At 38.2% G+C, this 19433-nt stretch overlaps 1 protein-coding gene across 6 annotated transcripts in view; it reads left to right on the forward strand.

Moving 5' to 3' along the window:
• The window catches only part of LOC105222126 (tyrosine-protein phosphatase 99A), a 508627-nt gene that overhangs the window by 214977 nt on the left and 274217 nt on the right, over positions 1 to 19433 (forward strand). For all 6 annotated transcript variants that reach the window (XM_049450359.1, XM_049450360.1, XM_049450355.1 and 3 more), the window contains exons 3-5: positions 8701 to 8870; positions 16050 to 16176; positions 18125 to 18248. In XM_049450359.1, the coding sequence (XP_049306316.1) occupies positions 8701 to 8870; positions 16050 to 16176; positions 18125 to 18248 (421 nt within the window). The remainder of the gene's footprint in view (positions 1 to 8700; positions 8871 to 16049; positions 16177 to 18124; positions 18249 to 19433) is intronic.

Below are 19433 nucleotides of genomic sequence, written 5' to 3' on the forward strand. Positions count from 1 at the left end.
TCTTTATCGCAAGTTGTCACTCAATCGGGAATACCACCCTCTTGGTGGCGGATAAAAATGATTAATTAGTACAATTTAACAATTCATGCCGCTTTTTTACTGATTCTTTACCCCCTACCATTCATAGCATTCAAAGCCTTCATAGTCCTCAATTCATTATAGGCGTTATTATTTCAGTTGAAAAAGATAAAATCCAACGCTCTTTAAAGATACAAATTCTTTTTAATCTCGTTTGATGCCATTCAACGCTTATTTGTTTATTTTTTGTTGAGCTCCACGCTTCGCTTTCGTTTCGTTCGTTGATCCTGACGCTTACAATTTTGTTAATGTGTCAGATTTTTTGCGCGATTTTCGGTTTTGTTGCTTTTTTGAATTCAACAGCAATTGATTCATTAAATTTATCAACGTTGTCCCGGAGTTAAGTAGATATGTGTTGTTGTGAAATGTATGTTGAAGCGTAGTGTGAGAATATCATATGTTTGCTGCACTCAAGCGTAAGGTAAATATGCGTTCAGCAGTAATGAGTTGAATCAACTCTAGCTTTATTACATTAAATGCTTGTGTGCTTATTTTTAAACTACTTATATACATGGGTATCTAGGTACAAATAAGGGACAAGAAATTCACATTAAAGGTAAAATATTTTAGTTGAAAACAACGTCTGAACTGGGCTAAATATTTCTTTAATGAGAGAGTTGTATGGGAGATCTAATCAGTTTATGCACCCTTGATCTAATGGTGTGGTCTTAATTCAGTTCCTATGTAGTGAATGCCGAAACAACATTTTTTTAATACTATCCTAAACCATACTCAAAGTCTGATAAAATTCTGTTTCTTCTCTTTTCTGTGAAATCAGCATTTATTAATGATTCGATTCCGGATTTCAAGGAAACAATATTGTAGGCTCTTAACCATATACATGTATCTCACCATTAACAGAGGATTAGGTATCCATTAACAGAGGATTAGGTATCCTATCTGACTTGTTTGTTGTAGTATGATATGAAAACCATAAGAATTTGGACTCCAAACGATGTAGGAGCCAATACAGAAATACAAACTGCGAAACCACCTCTATGAAGTGTGCTTCCTGGCCTTGGGATATCCATCAGTCTTTACTATTTTGTGAGAGTGGAGAAGTTCTGTTATCACAATCTTATAAACATAGCAATTCGGAAGTAGACAAATATTCGAATTTATATTATAAAACAATCTTGGGATCAGATTTATACTGGAGCTTTTCTTTCAGTTTGCCCATTTATCGTTGACTAGTGAAGTTTTTCCCACTTTTATCTCAAAAATTGGAGTAGTAAGTAAATTGACTTCCAAATAATTATATACCCGCATCGTTGAGCTACAAAGAAGGTGACTGCTTATAACGCTTGCTACTTCGAGTGCCAGTACTACAATGCGGTGAGGTTTTAGAGACAAAAAAAATTGAAAAGCTAGAGATAAAATATCCTTCTGGCTATTACAGACTTCGTGGAAAACTTAATAGTGGAAAATGAGTGACGAAATTCCTTTTGCTTTATACAGACTGACTTCTGTTGCTCGAAAACTTCGGTAAACTCTTTTGCACTACCTTGTTGCATTGTCAGGTGGACCAAGGAATGTTGAAAAATTTTCGTATACAAATGTACGTCAACTTATTTTACTGCAGATATTTTTAATTTTCTTAAACCATTTTGTTGTTCTCTCAACTTAAAGCCGATGGCCGTAATGAGCGTTGAGGCAGCGGTAAGCCTATATACAAAGTTGAGAACATTACACAAACACACTCACACAGTAATAAAATCAGATACAGAGGCACTTGTAACGGCACTTGTCATACGATTATACATACACTATATACATATGTACATGTACGGTAAACATTTCGCCGATGTAGGTATGCTTAATATTGCTGCGTGCGCTTGTGTGAGTGTCCACTGCAACTGCAATTTGGGGCACGTAAACATTATTTAATGGAGATTTAATTACATTTACAACCTTAAGAATAAACACACACATGCCATACAAGCGCATAAATACACAAAATCCACGAAAATGGAGAACGTGCAACATGCAACATGAAGCGCGCTAACAAGCTGGCAAGCGATCCAGTTCTTGTCCGCAGCAAAAAGAAAAGGAGACATGAAAAAATAAGCGAAAAAATTAAAAATGCTTAAGAGGCGACCGCAGCAAAACAATAATATGGGCGGCCAACATTGCACATATACATACATACTGTACATGTGTATGTGTGTTTCTTCTCTTTTTGTGCTTGTTTGGCAGTTTTTCTTGTGTATTTAAGGGTTTTTCCTGCTTCTTCTTTTAATATAATTTTTATACGAAACGCCTTGTCGCAGAATCGACGTTCATGAGTGCTTTGCTTTCAACTCTTCAACGGCTGCAAAACTATGGGCCTGAGGCGTTGACTTTATGGACGAGTAAGTTTTCATGTTTTTACCTGTGAATATATAGTATAGCTCATGCAGGCACTGTGGCATGGGTAGAAAAAACTGAAACGAAAGTGAAATTAAGATAAATTTGATAGTGTTGTTGTTGTCAATTTAAGGCCAAAAAGTACGACAAAATATAGGAAATAATTTAAAATTTAAAATTACAATTAAAAGTATAGTCACGATTATAATTAATTAAAATTACAAATTACAAATTACAAATTGCAAATTACAAATTACAAATTACAATTACAAATTACAAATTACAAATTACAAATTACAAATTACAAATTACAAATTACAAATTACAAATTACAAATTACAAATTACAAATTACAAATTACAAATTACAAATTACAAATTATAAATTACAAATTATAAAAAGCAAATTACTAATTGCAAATTACTAACTAAAAATTACAAATTACTAATTAAAAATTACTAATTACAAATTACAAATTCAAATTGCAAATTAAAAATTTCAAATTATAAATTACAATTACAAATGACAAATTACAAATTATAAATTACAAATTACAAATGACAAATTACAAATTACAATTACAAATTACAAATTACAAATTACAAATTACAAATTACAAATTACAAATTACAAATTACAAATTACAAATTACAAATTACAAATTACAAATTACAAATTACAAATTACAAATTACAAATTACAAATTACAAATTACAATTACAAATGACAAATTACAAATTATAAATTACAAATTACAAATGACAAATTACAAATTACAATTACAAATTACAATTACAATTACTAATTACAAATCGTAAATTACTAATTACAAATTACAATTACTGATTACTAATTACAAATCGCAAATTACTAATTACAAATTAAAAATTACAAACTACAAATTACTTAAATCAAATTACAAATTACTAATTAGAAATTACAAATAGCAAATTACAAATTACTAATTATTAATTACAAATTACTAATTACAAATTACAAATTACAAATTACAAATTACAAATTACAAATTACAAATTACAGATTACAAATTACAAATTACATTTGGCATCACTGTCAATATCTGTTGCTTACTGCATCCTCTCGCCATTACTTCCTGACACTTGTTGTTCGTATGCTACACTCTATCTCCTGCTGGATGCCTGATTTTCTTGTAATTAAAACGAAATAGCCTGCATAATGTGAAAGTAATTAGTAGCATCAGTGATGATTGTGAAAATAGCGGTAAAGTAGTCGTATTAACCGAGTAGCTGCTGATGAGGGTATTAGTGCTCTGATATCACACACACACATATAAATACTCATCACGACTCAAACGCGTCCCATCAAAAATGCAATTTTCAGCTGTTAACGGCGATTTTTTGTTTCTATTTAATTCTGCTCAAAGCAGAAGCCAAAGCCAAAGTGGCAACCGAAAAGCTCGATTTTCCACGCTTTGTGATAGAGGCGGCAGTCGGGCAGCTACGAACAAGGCAACGCGCCAAATCTGCATGATGCATCCTGGCTGCCAGTTCGTTCGTTCGTTTTGATGCGGTTGCTGTGGCGCTACAGCAATTCGCTCGTCGCCACAAAAAACACAAAACCAAAAATAAACACACTCAAAAAGGCGAGAATTTAAATAAAACACACACACACTGAGACAAGATGAAAATTATTTTCATTTCCCGTATGTAAACATGGCTCTGACATTGTGCTGTATGTGTGGCACACTAATTAGTGCGCGGTTGCAACTTGCAACTAATGACAACTACTTACACTGCGCGCCATAAGTTTGATGCCGTTTGGAATTTTTGTTGCATTTACGACTTTAAGAAAATTTAAATTACTAATGACGCATATAGCCTTGACTCTATAATGTCTGGTAGCGAAAGATAAATTATAATTTCAGAGAATATTTTGTTTGTTGCCTACATTTAGGCAATTGGTGTATTTTGCGGTTGCAAAGATTTCGGAATATCTACATTGAATCAGTGATACTTCTACAATTGTTGTAGCATGCATGTCTGGGTCGAATACTTCTGAGTATTTCTAATAGACTCGGGTGTGGATGTCAAATTTTGTATACATCTTCTATCCATGTACAACACCCTTGTTACCTTTTTTACTACTATCAGTTTGAGCACGCATTTCTGTCTTCAGAGATTTGGTTGAGTATTCGCTGTCACGTTTTCTATTTTTAGAGTGTCTGCTTCCAAAGAGTCTAGAATTTGACTGCTCAAGTACCAGCAAAGATTACCAAAGATCTGCTCATTACAATGTTGAAACGAAGTTTACTCTCATCTTAAATCATTGCGTGTTATTCCGTGTTCTTCACATTCAGCCGAAGCTAGTTATTTTTAAAAAGTTTCCATACTGAAATATCAGAAAATTACTCTGTCACGCTCTGAGCTATCGTACTCGTCTACGTGCGGATGTAGAAATCTATTAGTTTTATATAAGTTTAATGGATCTGTTTCGGAAAAATCGTTAGCTGGGTTGGCTAAATTTACAGAACATCGCTTTTAAGTCGACGTGGAGGGAAGAAACACTCAGCTTGTATGACAACGAAACATTGTTATTCTTCGGTGGTATGATGAGACAACATTGAAATACTATATTTCTTTCACACATTGCCATAGTATGATAGTAAGGACCACAATTATATCAACTCCGCTTTGTCCTTAAGAAATTTTCCTTAGAACATTGGAAAACTCACAAAACTTGTCCATTGGTGAAAAATCATGCTTGAGTTCTTATGTAATATTACATTTAAGACAATAAGAGCAGCCACTATTTGTCCTCTCGTTTAGGTTATGTTTGGTTTAAAATCGATCTTCAGATGTTATTTAAACATAAACGAGTTCACAGTGGAAAGATTGAAGATTGAGATTAAATATGATAAGAGACACACGCGTCCGAGGAAAAAGTTTTCTGATTTAAATCTCGGCACATTTTTCAGGAACAGAACAGAAGTCAATAGCAAAGTTGTCTTCTGCGATTAGATTACTAGATAAAAACTAGTTTTTTTTTCATATAATATTTTACAAGTATTGTGGTCCTAACCTAATCCTAGAACTCGCAGACAAAGAAACAGAATGAGTCCCGCGGTTTTGTCTATAAGAAGAATGCAGGAATCAAAGCCACGGAATTGACTTAAGATGCAAACCGTCAAACAGAGGATCGCAAAACAAGCAATTATATATATAGTTGAACTTTCCTATCCGAAGTTAAGGTTCTTTGTTTTCCTATATACGTAGGGAATATAAGTCACTACTTTTACCAGAACTCAACTTTTCCCTCGGAACTAAATTCCGCAAAAATTGTGATTACATTAGAGCTAGCGCCGAAACTAATACTAATACCACGCACAGGTAACAGCCGCTGAAGTAGCAATACAAGTTTCCAACAAAATCAGCAAGCCAAGCTCCACACCGCACCGCACAAGCTACATGCTATACCCCACCGAGGGAATGGGGGCAATGTCAGAGTCAAATTCTAACCAAATTAATGTGCTCACAATGCCTGTCATCAGGTGATTGCCGAGATGGGCGCTGAATTCAGCGCTCACTATGGAATTTGGCAAATATTGCGCTGTCGCTCACCTTTTTCGCACACATTTTTGTTGCAAATTTTTGCTGTGGTGAAATTTTCGTAAATTTGCCACACGAATTTCAGCAACATTTTGGTCACATTTCACAATGAAATTTGAATTTTGAAATTCGAAAGCCAAAGCATTTTGCATATTATTAACTAAATAACCGAATGGGCGCCCAACCAATGCACCAACCGACCGACCTACACATCGACCAGCCAACAGACTACGCATTGTCCTCGTTGTAACGAGCGAGCCACCGTTCATACACACACACCTACACCGGCAGAGACACAGACGCATGAATGCTGACTGCGGTCGGACTTTGCGTAATTTATGGCTTTCGAACGAAAAATGCTGAAACTGCCGAATGCCAACTGCGGTGGCGCCGAGCACAGAATGGCAGCTGTGGCATAGCCCATCTGCGTGGCAGAGCGATACACTGTTGCAAGGACACACCGTTGCACAAATACGAGTGGGTGGCACGGTGGCGCATGCAGCCGCACAATTGATTCGCCTTTGGTTGCGTGATGATTTTTGAAAATTTATGATTTGCGCAAACTGATGAGTAGCCGAGTTTAATTTCCTGATCGTTTTTCAATTTAAAATCTTCGCGCTGCTGCCAGGTTTATGCCGCCTTCGCTTGCCGCGCCCGTTTTGCGTAGCGGACAGCGGGATACTTCAATTATTATTACCAGTTTTACTTTTTTTTTGCGTTATTTTGGTGTTGCAAGTCCGACTTGCCACACGCCGAACACCGTTACACTAAGCGAAATTGGTTTGTCTCGTTGCGCGCGCTGGCATTGTGGCTGGCAGTATACTAGTGTGTCACTTGTCATATGTCACGCGTCTGTGTCTATGTCGCCATTACTGCATACCCCCCGCCGCGCGTGTCACATTTAAGCCACAAACATTTGCATAGCGTAACGCGCCGTCGCAGTGTTATTACTTTGGCCGCGTGCTTTCGCTTGATTGTTGTTTTTGTCATAAACCTAAATGTCAATAGTTGTGCAGTCGCCTGCCGAGTTGATTGTTGTCATTGCTGGGTTTGTTCATTGGTCATTTGGCCATAATTTAGGCGCTTCCACTCGCTACCGCTCCCGCTCACCGCTGTTTTTAATTACTCATCGCTGTTTTGTGCGGGCATTTTGCACTCATTAGTTCCGAATTGCTGTGCATTGCATATTAAATTTGCAATTTTCGTTCGACATTTACAAATCCAGTTTTGGAAATATGTTCAATTGCCTGTAATGAAATTGGAAAATGTTAGATTATGATCAAATTCTTCGCAAAGTTATTGCGGGAGTGGAAGACCGTACATGTATGTGTGTTAGAGATCATTGGGATTATAAATGAGTTGACTAATAAAAGCACGTGATGTGGGATAATATAACAACTAGTAAAAACAAATCCATTATTTTTCCAATAGATGACTGTGCTAATCTACATATATCACACATTGCTTAAGTGTGATTGAATGACGCTAGATGACGTTAGAAAGATAAGATTTCGTACTAGGAACACTTTCTAAACAGTTTTATGATTTCTTGACTCAGTATTGTTTGAGCACTCGTCGAAAACGGACTCCAGAAAAGAGAAAATTCGTCATACTTTGCATTTTTTCTTCGATAAATGCGAAAACCTAAACCAGGCGACTGAAAATGTAAACTGTTTTTCTGGTCCTTTTTCCCCAATAACCAACCACCAACAATATTGGTTTTGTCGACTCCACTCCGGTAATTTTGATATCAAAAATGCACCAAATATGAGCCCAATCGACGAATATATCGATAACATAGTCAAAATCGTCCAGTCCGACAGTCGTGTGAACACAGTTTTGATTGGTCAGGAACTAGAGATTGCACAAAAACACGTTTAAGTAGAATAAATAAGGCTGGATACAAAAGAGGATCGACGTTTGGGTACCACATGAGTTAACCCAAAAACAACACCTGGACCGAATTTTCTCCAGTGAATCGCTACTGAATCGTAACATATTTATGTTTGTAACGGGTGGTTAGTGGTGAGGTAAAGTGGGTCACTTACATCAAATCTGAGCGAAAAGGTCGTGGTTGAATCCCGGTAAGCGGGGGCACACGGTTGCCAGGATTTCCAACTATTTGGTGGCATTGAATCATCTGCTATAAGCTGTTCCCTTTGCAGCCGAATTCTTATCTCAGATCTGTCTTTACAACGTTTTAAATGTCCGAAGCAAACAATCGATCAAAAGAGGTCAGCTTTGGTTAATAGGAGAGGAATTGTGTTCCATCGGGATATAGCCAGGTCACACATATCGATAATAGCTCACGAGAGCATCTGGGAGCTTGGTTAAGAGGTTCTCATGTCACTACCTTATAGCACTAACCTGCCACTCACTGTATTACCTGTTCTTGTTAATGGCGAATAAGTTTGCTGGTGAAAAATTTGCTGCAGGAGAAGCTTGTGAAAGCCTACATTCCTGATTCGTCTTCTTCAAAGTCACCGTGGTGTAAGAAGTGGCTACTAAAGTTTCCTGGTTTCCACTTACTACATTTTGTTTTTAAACTAGAATCATTGATTATCGAATTTTCTATAACCAGTTATCCAATAATTTTCGTCAGCCATTTGATATCTATGAGATCCACAAATAAAAGGTGTATAAATCTTTTTAAGACTAATATATAAATCGCTTTACTTTTCATTTTCAGATGTAACAAATTTAGAATATGTGAACGTCGTCGCCGAAGCAGGCAAGAATGTAACGATTCTCTGTCCGGGCGTTTCGGAGCACTCGCTGGTCGATACTTTGGTCTGGAAGACCTCTACAACAACAATAGCGCAGTTCGCTAATCGGATACAACATTTACATAGTCCAAGAGTAAGTAAAGAATCTACACTCTTTATAAAGTTTCTACAGAAGTTACATACTCGTATATGTTTGAGAATATAGAAATAAGGACAATAATGGTAGAGGACTGTGTGGAATTAGGAATGTGAGGAAGAAATGAAAGGAGGAAAAAAACATAGAAACTGTGCAAATAAATGTGTGTCAAACTCTTCTTAAGGAGGATACATAAAGTTACAAATCCACTAGGGATCCAACTAGGGCTATAACTAACTATAAGCAATTTTTAATATTTCCGCTTTTTTCTGACTAACCTCATAAAGAAATCATAACCGATTGTAAGGTATTTTTAGATTAGGTGGGTCATAGCGTTGACCTCTGCCAACGCTGGTTCTTTGAGATTGCCACAACCCTTAGAACACTTTCAATTGAAAAGATAATCCCTGGAAGATTTCACCTCGTCTTTCTCTACACAACTTTGGTAATTTGCGTCCGTCAAGATATACTATATAGCTTCACTGAGTGTGCGCCTATTAAACAGTGTTCCGCCGAAATGCCTACAATTGCGATGACATGAACTTCAAATTTACGGCAGGTCCACAGATCCCACGCTAGAACACAAGAGAGCAGCGTAGTACTGACTCATATCCAACTTTATGAAAAAGAACTACGAGGGATCGCAAGCTCATCGATTCTGTAGATTCCAAAGATTCCGCTGTAAGCAAAAACAAAACAAGTCGATTAACGAATTCTCTTGATGTTACTGACAAAAAAGTCAAACGCTTCCTGACTACTCTTGAAGGCACTATCAACAAGCTCAAGACCGATATTGCCGCTCTCTAAAGAAATTTTTAGATCAGTTCAGTCTATCTACTGTTGCCTGGATGGCATCCGCCTCTGTATTCCGATAAATATGACCCTGATTACATAGACAACGTATTATAGGATCAGTTTTATGCTTAAAGGTTTTTTAGTCATTTAAAGGATTTTGGAGCACTCTACGTTGAAAACCCTGAACTTAACTTCTTGAACTGCGTGGTCTCCCGGAAAAAAATTTCGGCCATCTAATTCAAAATTTAATGTGCTTAAGAAGCAATATAATGCAAATTATAATATTTTCTAGAAAGCGTGGACTGCAAATCCAGAAAAAACTTTAAAGATCACCCTCTCCGAACTTATATAAGCGTTAAATCATGTCTCACTTCACAAAACTTTCTAACGTCTTTATACCTTAAATGCCCAAAACACTTCGTCGCCAACACATGCAACACGTTTATCTCACTAAATCAACTCCAACGTGGACATATCTCATGTAAGACTGTCAACTAATACCCGCTGTTAGTTTACCGAGTTACTTGGTAATAGCATTAAGGCACCACCGACACTTCCTACACGAGCTCCGCCACTGCCACATACCTAAGATTAGCTGCTGACAGCAACTCGGGCGACGTGTCTTCGTCGCATGTGCTTGAATGTGTGTAGCAGCGGTAGTTCACCGAAAGCCGTGTACACAAATCATTAGTTTAGTCCATAAAACAAAAGTTAATAGCTTCCCAGCGGCCGAAGAAAAAAGCACCGAAGCTCAAAAATGAAAGAAGGTCGGAGCCAACAGCGAAACCAACACGCACGGAAGGAAGAACGGAAGGAATATAACAAGCAAAGGTGAGAAGACGCACTTGCATGTTCAAACAAGTTTGCCGGCTGGACGGAGCCGGGCCGAGCTGGGCTGGGCTAAGCTTAAACGGCAGTCCGGGCAGCGGCAAGTATTATAGGCAAAGTTGCAATTGCTGCCGGTGTAAAATAATCGAAATGACTCGAAAGTGCAAAGTTTTTAAGGCGGACCTTGCTGTGGCTACACAACTAAAGCTTGCAGGGCGGTTACTATGCTGAACATATAAGCGACGCCTGTAATGAAGGAATGCTATATGTTGGGGAGAGAGAGAGAGAGGCATGTGCGAGCAGGTTGCTTGCGGTGGAGTCTCCTGCTCAACACTACGAGTATTGCTGCTTTCAATTTTAAGTGTCCCAGTATGCTATTTAACACATGCTTGCCACAGGGCATGCAAACCACATAACATACAAGTACATATAAATATATATATATAAATATGCATGTGCGTGTGTGTGACCGGAAAATTAAATGCACGTGACATTGGTAGTGTCGTGTGCTGGAAGAATGTCTGCACTCCCAAGTGCACTTTTAAAATAGTTCCTGTTAGGATTTAGTGCTGCAGTTCGTAGGTAAAAGGAAGGGTATCTCCATGCAGGCAGTGTAATGAAATGAAGCCAAGGTAATAAATGTGGCCCAAAAACTTTTAAACCATTTGCCGTAATGATGAACATTAAAATTGTTGAAAGGCGCATACATACTTACATACACACCTTTGCAGCGGCTGCTGACCCTGCAGGAAAATTAGAGTGATAGCATTGGAAACAGAAAAAGACTTGTGACCTATAATATAAATAGACTTCAGTCAATAATATCACGCTTATCATATAACTTATACTACTATTAATATTCGTAGAAGACATAAAACTCACTCTCGATGATTAAATAATCAAGTTTTTAACAAAAAGTTGGAACATGAGGCATCCTAAAGTATTTTTCTTGTTATGAATTGACTATCATCTCGCTGATCATATCACTAATTAAATTGAACAGGGAATGTTTATTATCATTCGAAAGAATATTCTTTGGCATTTAGATTTTTAGTTTTTCAACTGTCTTCCACCACACATTTGTCCTGTCTACACATATCTGCTTTTATAGCTATATCCTACATAAAACCATGTAGAAGTTCAAATAGTAAATTATACTGCAATGAGCAAGACTTCGTGTTGTTGTAGACAGTCCAAAGCTTGCTACTGTCACAGCACTGAAGGCATTGGTATATGTGTGGAAGCTAACTGAGTCAGTGGCGGATTTCTGCCATCAATTATCTTAACAGCTTTCTACTCAACGCTAACTAGCGCGCTCACATGTGCATCCGGCGGTGAGCTTAAGCGCACCATGAGGAGCTTAAATGCACATACATGTGATTGTATGGTATATGTGTGAGTGTGGACGCTGATATGAGATGAAGGTGAATGCGCTCGGCATATACGTAGGTAATTTCAAAATTATGCTCCAGTTTGCTTTGACTCCACACACGACGACGCCTTCGAGAGGCTACTAAAGCCGTCCAGCCTACTTACCGATATTACCGTTAGCTGGCGTGGCAGCCGCAAGGAGGCAAGCAACCAGGCAGCCAGACATTGAGTCAGCTACCAAACCAAGTAAGCAAGCAAGCCGGTGAGCCAGTGAGCCAGTCAGGCGGGCAGGCAAGTAGTCTAGTCAGCTAGTTAGCAAGCGAGGCGTGCTGGCAAGTCGGAGCCGCATAACCAGCCAACAGTTGCACGAAACTTTCAAGGCAGCGGTAAATAGTTAATTTTTTCGTTTTGCGCGGCAAACTTTTCGAATTTTGAAATTCCTGCAAAAGCCCACAAACCCCTACACACACACGCGCGCGCACATACATACAAACATTTGTAATGTCAATGAAAATGTACATATGTGTATGTGTATGTGAGATATGTTTGCATAAATGGTTGTGTGTTTGTTGCAAGTTGCAAGTGCCGCTCTCTTTTCCTGCTCTCAAGGCCGTACGCCAAGCAATCGTTGCTGCAACTAACTAATGCTTGCCACAAGGGCGCAAAGGAAGCGAGTGGTGTGGCATTTCTGGCAAATGTAAACTCTCGTACTTTTCTGCCTTGCCATAAAAAGTTTACTCACATGTGTGCCTGTGTGTGTGTGTGTTGCTGCAACTCGGCGGGCCTTATCATTTCCCCGCTGCAATTTACTTGTTTGCCAGCTTCTGATTTGCCTGCCGCGTACTTTGCTTGTGGTAATGGCTTTGGCTTTGGCTTTGGCTTTGCCGCTGCCGCTGTTACGCGCTGCACGCTGCTTGCCACTTGCCACTTGCCAAAGTGTGCTCGGCTTCATAATTAAGGATAAGAGTATAAGAATTGTCGGCGGAAAGTGCAATTGTGGCTTTGCAAGCGGCATAAAATTATTATCGCTGTCGCGCGCATGCAAAGGCCCACTCACACACACACACACTCACGTGTTGGTTGGTTGTTGGTGAAAAATTACTTGACATTAATTAATTAATTTCAAAGGCAATGTAAAGTTTTCGAACTTGTGCCGTTAAGCAAAGAGCACGCTGCTGGCTTCGGCGGTTCCACTGTGTTTGCTCCCCTTTCCCTTTTCGTGTGCGCTTTCCTTTCGTTGTTGTTGTTGCACTTTTGAAAATTGGCGCGCGGCGTAAAGCGGTTGCGGTTAGGTTGGCAACTTTTATTACTTGCAACGTGTTTGCTCGACTGTTTGATTATTTTTGCATTCTCCATAAAGTTAAATAGCATATTTATTAATTGCTTAAAGTAATCAGAATTTCATAAGCTCGAGAAGTGGAAGTGCTTGCATGAACTAGTATTTTCTGTAAAACTCGCAAGGTGTTGCATAATGAATATAATACTTTTTTTCAGACAATAAATGTAATTGAATGCCATGATTAAGTTAAATACGAATTTAATAGTGTCTTGAGGAGCACAGCCATTTTAATGGTATATTTACATTGTGACAAAAACGCAACCGGAACTTGTAATTAAATTCCACGGCTAAACCATATTAAAAAAATACTATTTTCCTAAGTTGGTAAGACTGTCCTTAATTACTGTGCCAAATGTGAGCGCGATCTGTCCGCCAGTTTGTTTACAGCACCTGCTTAAGTCGGTACAGAAATGTCGTGTGCCGAATCATTGCGAATGTTGGAAAAGGCTTACGGTGTTTCAGTTTTATCAAAAACACAAGCCTGTGAGTGGTACAGAGCCTTCAAAGATGCTGGAGATAGATCATTGAAGACATGCCTCGTTCCACCTTCGACCTTTTCAACGTATGAAAATATTAAAAAGGTGAAGGAAATGATGCTTGAAGATCATCAGGCAAGTGTTAGAGAGATGCCAAGAGAACTCGACATCTCGCGAGTGCTTTCGGATGATTTCGATGGATATTTTGGGTATGAAACGCGTTCTTGCGCGACTCGACTGATTGTTTTTTGTTAAATTTGTGCCGTAAACAGGTCTTTTTGGACATGCTTGATCGTGCGAATTCAAATCCCATATTCATGGAGAGCATTATAACTGCCGAAGAGACATTTATTATGACTTTGACATGCAAATAAACCAACAATTATCGCAATGAAAGGAAAACTACGAGCAGAAACCAAACAAAAAAAAAAAAAAAACACGCCAGAGCCGATCAAAAATTAAGGTGACGCTCATTATTTTTTTCGGTTTTTGTGGTTTGCTGAATCATGACTTTGTTCCGGAGGAACAGACAATGAATAAGGAGTCGTACTTGGCCGTATTGAGGCGTTTGCATGAGAACATCTGTCGGAAACAGTCGAAACTGTGGAAGAAAAATTCATGGATTTTACAAAATGATAATGAACCATCACATCCAGCCACGGTTGTGTAAGGATTTAAAGGCAAAAAGGCAATAGATATCATCGATCAACCATCGTATTCACCAGATTTCATTCCGTGTGATTTTTTCGTGTTCCCAGAACTGAAATTCCCGCTCCGTGGAACCCGTTTTCAGTCGATCATAGAGATAGCTGAAAATTTGCTGAAGAAACTGAAACCAAAAAGTGCTTATGAAAAGTGTTTTGAGGACTGGAAAAATCGTTGGCATAAGCTTATTACATCTGGTGGGGATTACTTTGAACCTCGTTTATAATAGTTTAATTAGAGTTCTCGTGGAAGTTATTAAACAACTATTTCTTAAGTCAACAGCATTGTGAACACTACACTCATGCTTGGATGCTAGATTGAGCAAAATTTCGGCAATAACCACGTCTGCCCCTCAAAACACGGTATTAAAAATATACATACATAGCCACTGGAGAAATTTTCTCAAAAAAAAGCAAAACGAGACCCCACTGAAGTTATGATAAGAGATCAGTTGCGAAAAGAATTCGCAGAACTCAACGTTCTCTGTCCTTTGACTTTGTGTTCGTCTTTTTGTATTACTAGCCACTGCTGAGTCCTCAATCACTTCGACTGCTTCATGAACCTAAGCCACTGCCTCGCAGAGTGTACTTCTGGTGGTTTTTCGCTGCTGACGTCCGCCGAGATATACGTATATGGGTGGGATGTAGTTGTCGAAGAAGCGATACACTGTGAACTTTTTTAGAAATTTTCAAGAGGAAGATTGAAGGGGGAGTATTCTGTAGGAAGCTCTCAGTAAGCTCTGGCTCTGTGCTGCTCCAAAGTACAGCTTCTTTCAGGCTGAGGTGAATATTCAATCCGTTAACAGGGCCACACTACCGACAGTTCGCAGTACAAAGCTGGTTAAGAAATGCATTAATCATAGAATCTTGTACATGTTTGGCCGCATGGTCACAGCAAAACTGCTAGAAACTATAAAGGCGATGAGAATGCAAGAAAAGGCACGCTTACTCAAAGCGTATCATATTGCGAACAAACCGGTATTACCTTGTCCTTTTGCGTTCTGGCGCAGGATCTATGAACCTAGCACGAACTCAGCAAGCAATAGTCCGCTTTCAGCACATTTATGGTCGCGAAATACTTCGAACTTATAATGAGGCGTAGAGATATATTGAATTGCTTGCCGCTATGATCGGAATTCTAGCCGGCCACTGTACTGTTTAGTAATCATGTGATGAGGCTAAAGAGTTTCGATACTTTTCTTTCCACTGTCTAGCATTTGCAAGACTGCGTTTGAAACATCTCAGCGGTAATACTTTTTGTGAAACAAGAGATATTGCAAAATTTGATATTAGTCGTCTCAGCAAATTTGAGCCTGGCTCAAGACACTTTGTCAATGTGGTGGTCTTTTGGGTTGTCTAACTAACTTAATCGTTGGCATGCTGTGTTAAGAAACTTGTATATTTTGTCTCAGGTGTTACTTTATTCAAGATTTTAATATTCTGAAGTCACAAGTTATATTAGCTTAATTCATAAACTGTTGAGAAATTCAATCGAATTACTACTCATCATATCAGTGGCACAGACAAAACTTTTGAAACTTTTCAGAACACGATATATTAATAGACACCAATACATTTTGAAGAATGTCTTGCCTAAAAAAATATCTCGACCTAGAAAATTAATCAATAATCAATCAATAACATATTTCGTTCTCTATTGCAGATTCAACTTCTTTCGGACAATTTTGGTCTACAATTTAATCCTGCCATTGCCAGCGATACCGCTGAATATTTTTGCCTCGTCAATGATCGTCATATACCGGAGGCGATTGTGGATCTGCTGGTGCAAGGTGAGTGAAACTCAAATATGTGATGAAAGTAAAAATGGCTATAGGTACATAATTATATGTGACCTGGTCTACGGAAAGGGGGCTTAGGTGTCAAAAAATCAATTTTCACTTTTTAGTTGATTCGGATGGAAGATGAGATGCTTTTTCACGTGATAGAATCCAAAAAGTCATAACTTGTTTGAAAGTTCCCTAAAAATGTAGAGAAATGTAATTTTATGCCTCATAACTTCTGTATCCTGTCTCTGTCCATATTTCTTCCGCCCATCAAGCTTTGCGTATACACTTACTAGCTTTTCGTTACTCATAATTCCAGCTTCGATGTGACTTAGTATCACTAAATCAAGTTCATTTTTCGACATCTCTAAACAATTGTTCCGCGTACTCTCTATCATTTCCCGTGGTATCAGTGTATGACATTTATTATTACAACAATCTTTTTGACAGAAATTTTGTTACCAGCTCCTCCTCCTTTACTTTAACAACAGACAGGTCAATCTTAACAAAAATTTGTTCGGTATCATCTTCTGCCTGAGATACACATACTTCGTCTTCATCATAGAGCGATTATGATTCATTGTTTTCATCATCCTTTTCATGGAAATATTGTCCGTATACGGCACTGAACTCCTCATCAACACTCATGTTTCATTTCATGCTAAATGCGAAGACGATAATCAACAGAAACACTTACACAAATGTGATAACAGAGCATCCGGAAAGAGAGACGAATGAAAACAAGACAACAGCAGCTGCGCGGTATTAGAGTAAACGTCACTTCTTCAGTGTTACTTTTTTAAATGTTCCACACTACCAACTTACACGATGAACTATAATAATATTCCGACCAAAAACAACACTTACTGGACGTCCTTGAAACCTCTGGAAAGGAGAACAATTAATGAGATAACGAGAAACTGACGAAACGAGTTGTTTATTTTTAACAGCTGTTTCCCAGAAAACTAGTTTTCGCACGTTAGCTCCCTTTTCGTAGACCAGGTCACATATAACAAGCTTTCAAAAAGTTGGTTTTTTATTGGTATACTAATTGATAATACGAGGGCTGCTATATATATTTCTGGCCTAATAATGAAAATAGGCATATTTATCAACGAAAATGTTTTTTTTTTAATGGTTTTTTTTCGTTGGATTTGGCTCGTCTTGGAAGACCCACACGGTCGATTGCTGTTTTGTTTCGGGCTCATACGCATAGATCCATTATTCGTCACCTGTGACGATCTTATAAACGTCTTTTGAAGCACCGCGATCGTATTTTTTCAGCATTTCTTTACACCAATCCACACGAGCCCTTTTTTGAGCGATTGTCAAATTGTGCGGGATCCAACGAGAACAAACCTTTTTTACGGCCAGGTGTTCATGCTAGTGGCAGAAATACATAGGCGTGCCTCTATCTGAAGGTATGTTACATGATGGTCTTGCATTATTAGTTCACGTACGGCATCGATGTTTTCTGCCACAACGGCTGTTTTTGGACGACCTTCACGGAATTCGTCTTTGAGCGAGCGTCGGCCACGATTGAATTCGTTGTAACAGTTTTTCACAGTGCTATAGGATGGTGCTTCATAGCCATACAAAGATTTTAGTTCATCGATGCACTCTTGTCGTGATAATCCACGTCGAAAGTTGTGAAAAATGATCGCGCGAAAATGTTCACGAGTTAATTCCATTTTTTGGCCGAGATGAATTTTTTAATTCCCTTTAAATAAAACAATTCACGATTAAATGACAAAACGTTCTGAGTGATGTTATGCTAAAAAATGTCAAACTTTCCAATGGAAATGTCAGATTGCACCTGGCAACACTTAGTGTTGCCTAGTCCAGAAATATATATAGCAGCCTACGTATCGTTAAAAATATTTGAATATTCCATATTTTCTTCTACAATATTTGGAAATTCTGGTAAACTTATTTTTATATGAACTACTTACAGACGTTCCCGATCCACCAGAGCGACCTCTGCTAATTAGCTTCACATCGCGTTCTGTGAATCTCTCCTGGGCGCACTCTCAGCATCCACGCAATGCACCAGTGACGCATTTCGTTATTGAAACCCGGTAAGTAGGTGATGAGGTATATGATTGGTCTATTAATATACATTGAGACAAAAAAGTACCCGCAAATTGTAAATAAAACGCAAAATATTTAATTACTCACCAATGTTACCTGCCAATCTTAGCAAAATATATTTTCTTGAAATATCATTTCCCCGGGGTATTTAATTACATATTCCGGATACTTAGAATTCTTTCAAGAGTTTAAAACAGCGCCCCAGTCGTTCTTGCTTTTCGCTGTTTGCAAAACGTTCAGTTTTCGTCCATTTGGATGACCTAACCAGCGTAGACGCTGTCTTTTAATTCGTCGACTCATCAAATGCTGTCAGCGGTCATACCTCTGCACTATACAGCAAGAAGTGGCTGATGAGTAACTTACAGAATTTGGTCCTTTTTGTCGAGTGAGGACATTACTTCTCAATAGCCTACTCAGTCCGAAATAGCGACTGTTGGCTGTTGTTATTCTGCGTTAGATTTGGACGTTGACATTGTTTTTGGTGTTGATGCTGGTCCCAAGATACGAAAAATTATCTAAGACTTCGATATGTGAATCCTTTTTTCAAGGATCTATTCCAAGATTTGACGCTTGATGAATATCTGGTCAGTTGATTAACTGGTCAGAAGTCACTCTGATTGAACCACTTAGTTGACGGTGAGCTTTAATATTTTACACAGTACGCCCTCTACTAATTAGGACCTTATATGCAATGTTGAAGAGGCGCTTCCAACGGTAGTTGGCGCAGATTTGGAGACTGTTTGTGGATTGGGCAGAGCACACTTTAATTCCAATCGTCGGCGAGGGAATCTGAATGTGATGACTTTTCATATCATTAGCTAATGCAAACCAGAGTTGCCATCTACCAAGATTTTGCTACCAAATATTATGCAAATCACCCTGTATACGTCAGAAATATAGAATTATATAAACGATTTTCTTTGTCTGTCTATATTATATAGAATGTTCAGGACGCCAATTTCTACTCACCTCAGAGTATTCTTTAATAGCTAAGTGAAATGAGTTAACAAATAAATTATAAACCTACACGGCATATAATTTACTAAAGACACTCAAATTATTGGCTTTCTCAGAAAAGTTTTCATTTCCACTGCTTACTTGAAAGCATATGTGTGAGTACTATTTACTTCTATAGCTGTATTGCACCAGCTTCTCATTTAAGTTTCTAACAG

This window comes from Bactrocera dorsalis, chromosome 2 (assembly GCF_023373825.1).
Source record: "Bactrocera dorsalis isolate Fly_Bdor chromosome 2, ASM2337382v1, whole genome shotgun sequence".
Lineage (NCBI taxonomy): Eukaryota > Metazoa > Arthropoda > Insecta > Diptera > Tephritidae > Bactrocera > Bactrocera dorsalis.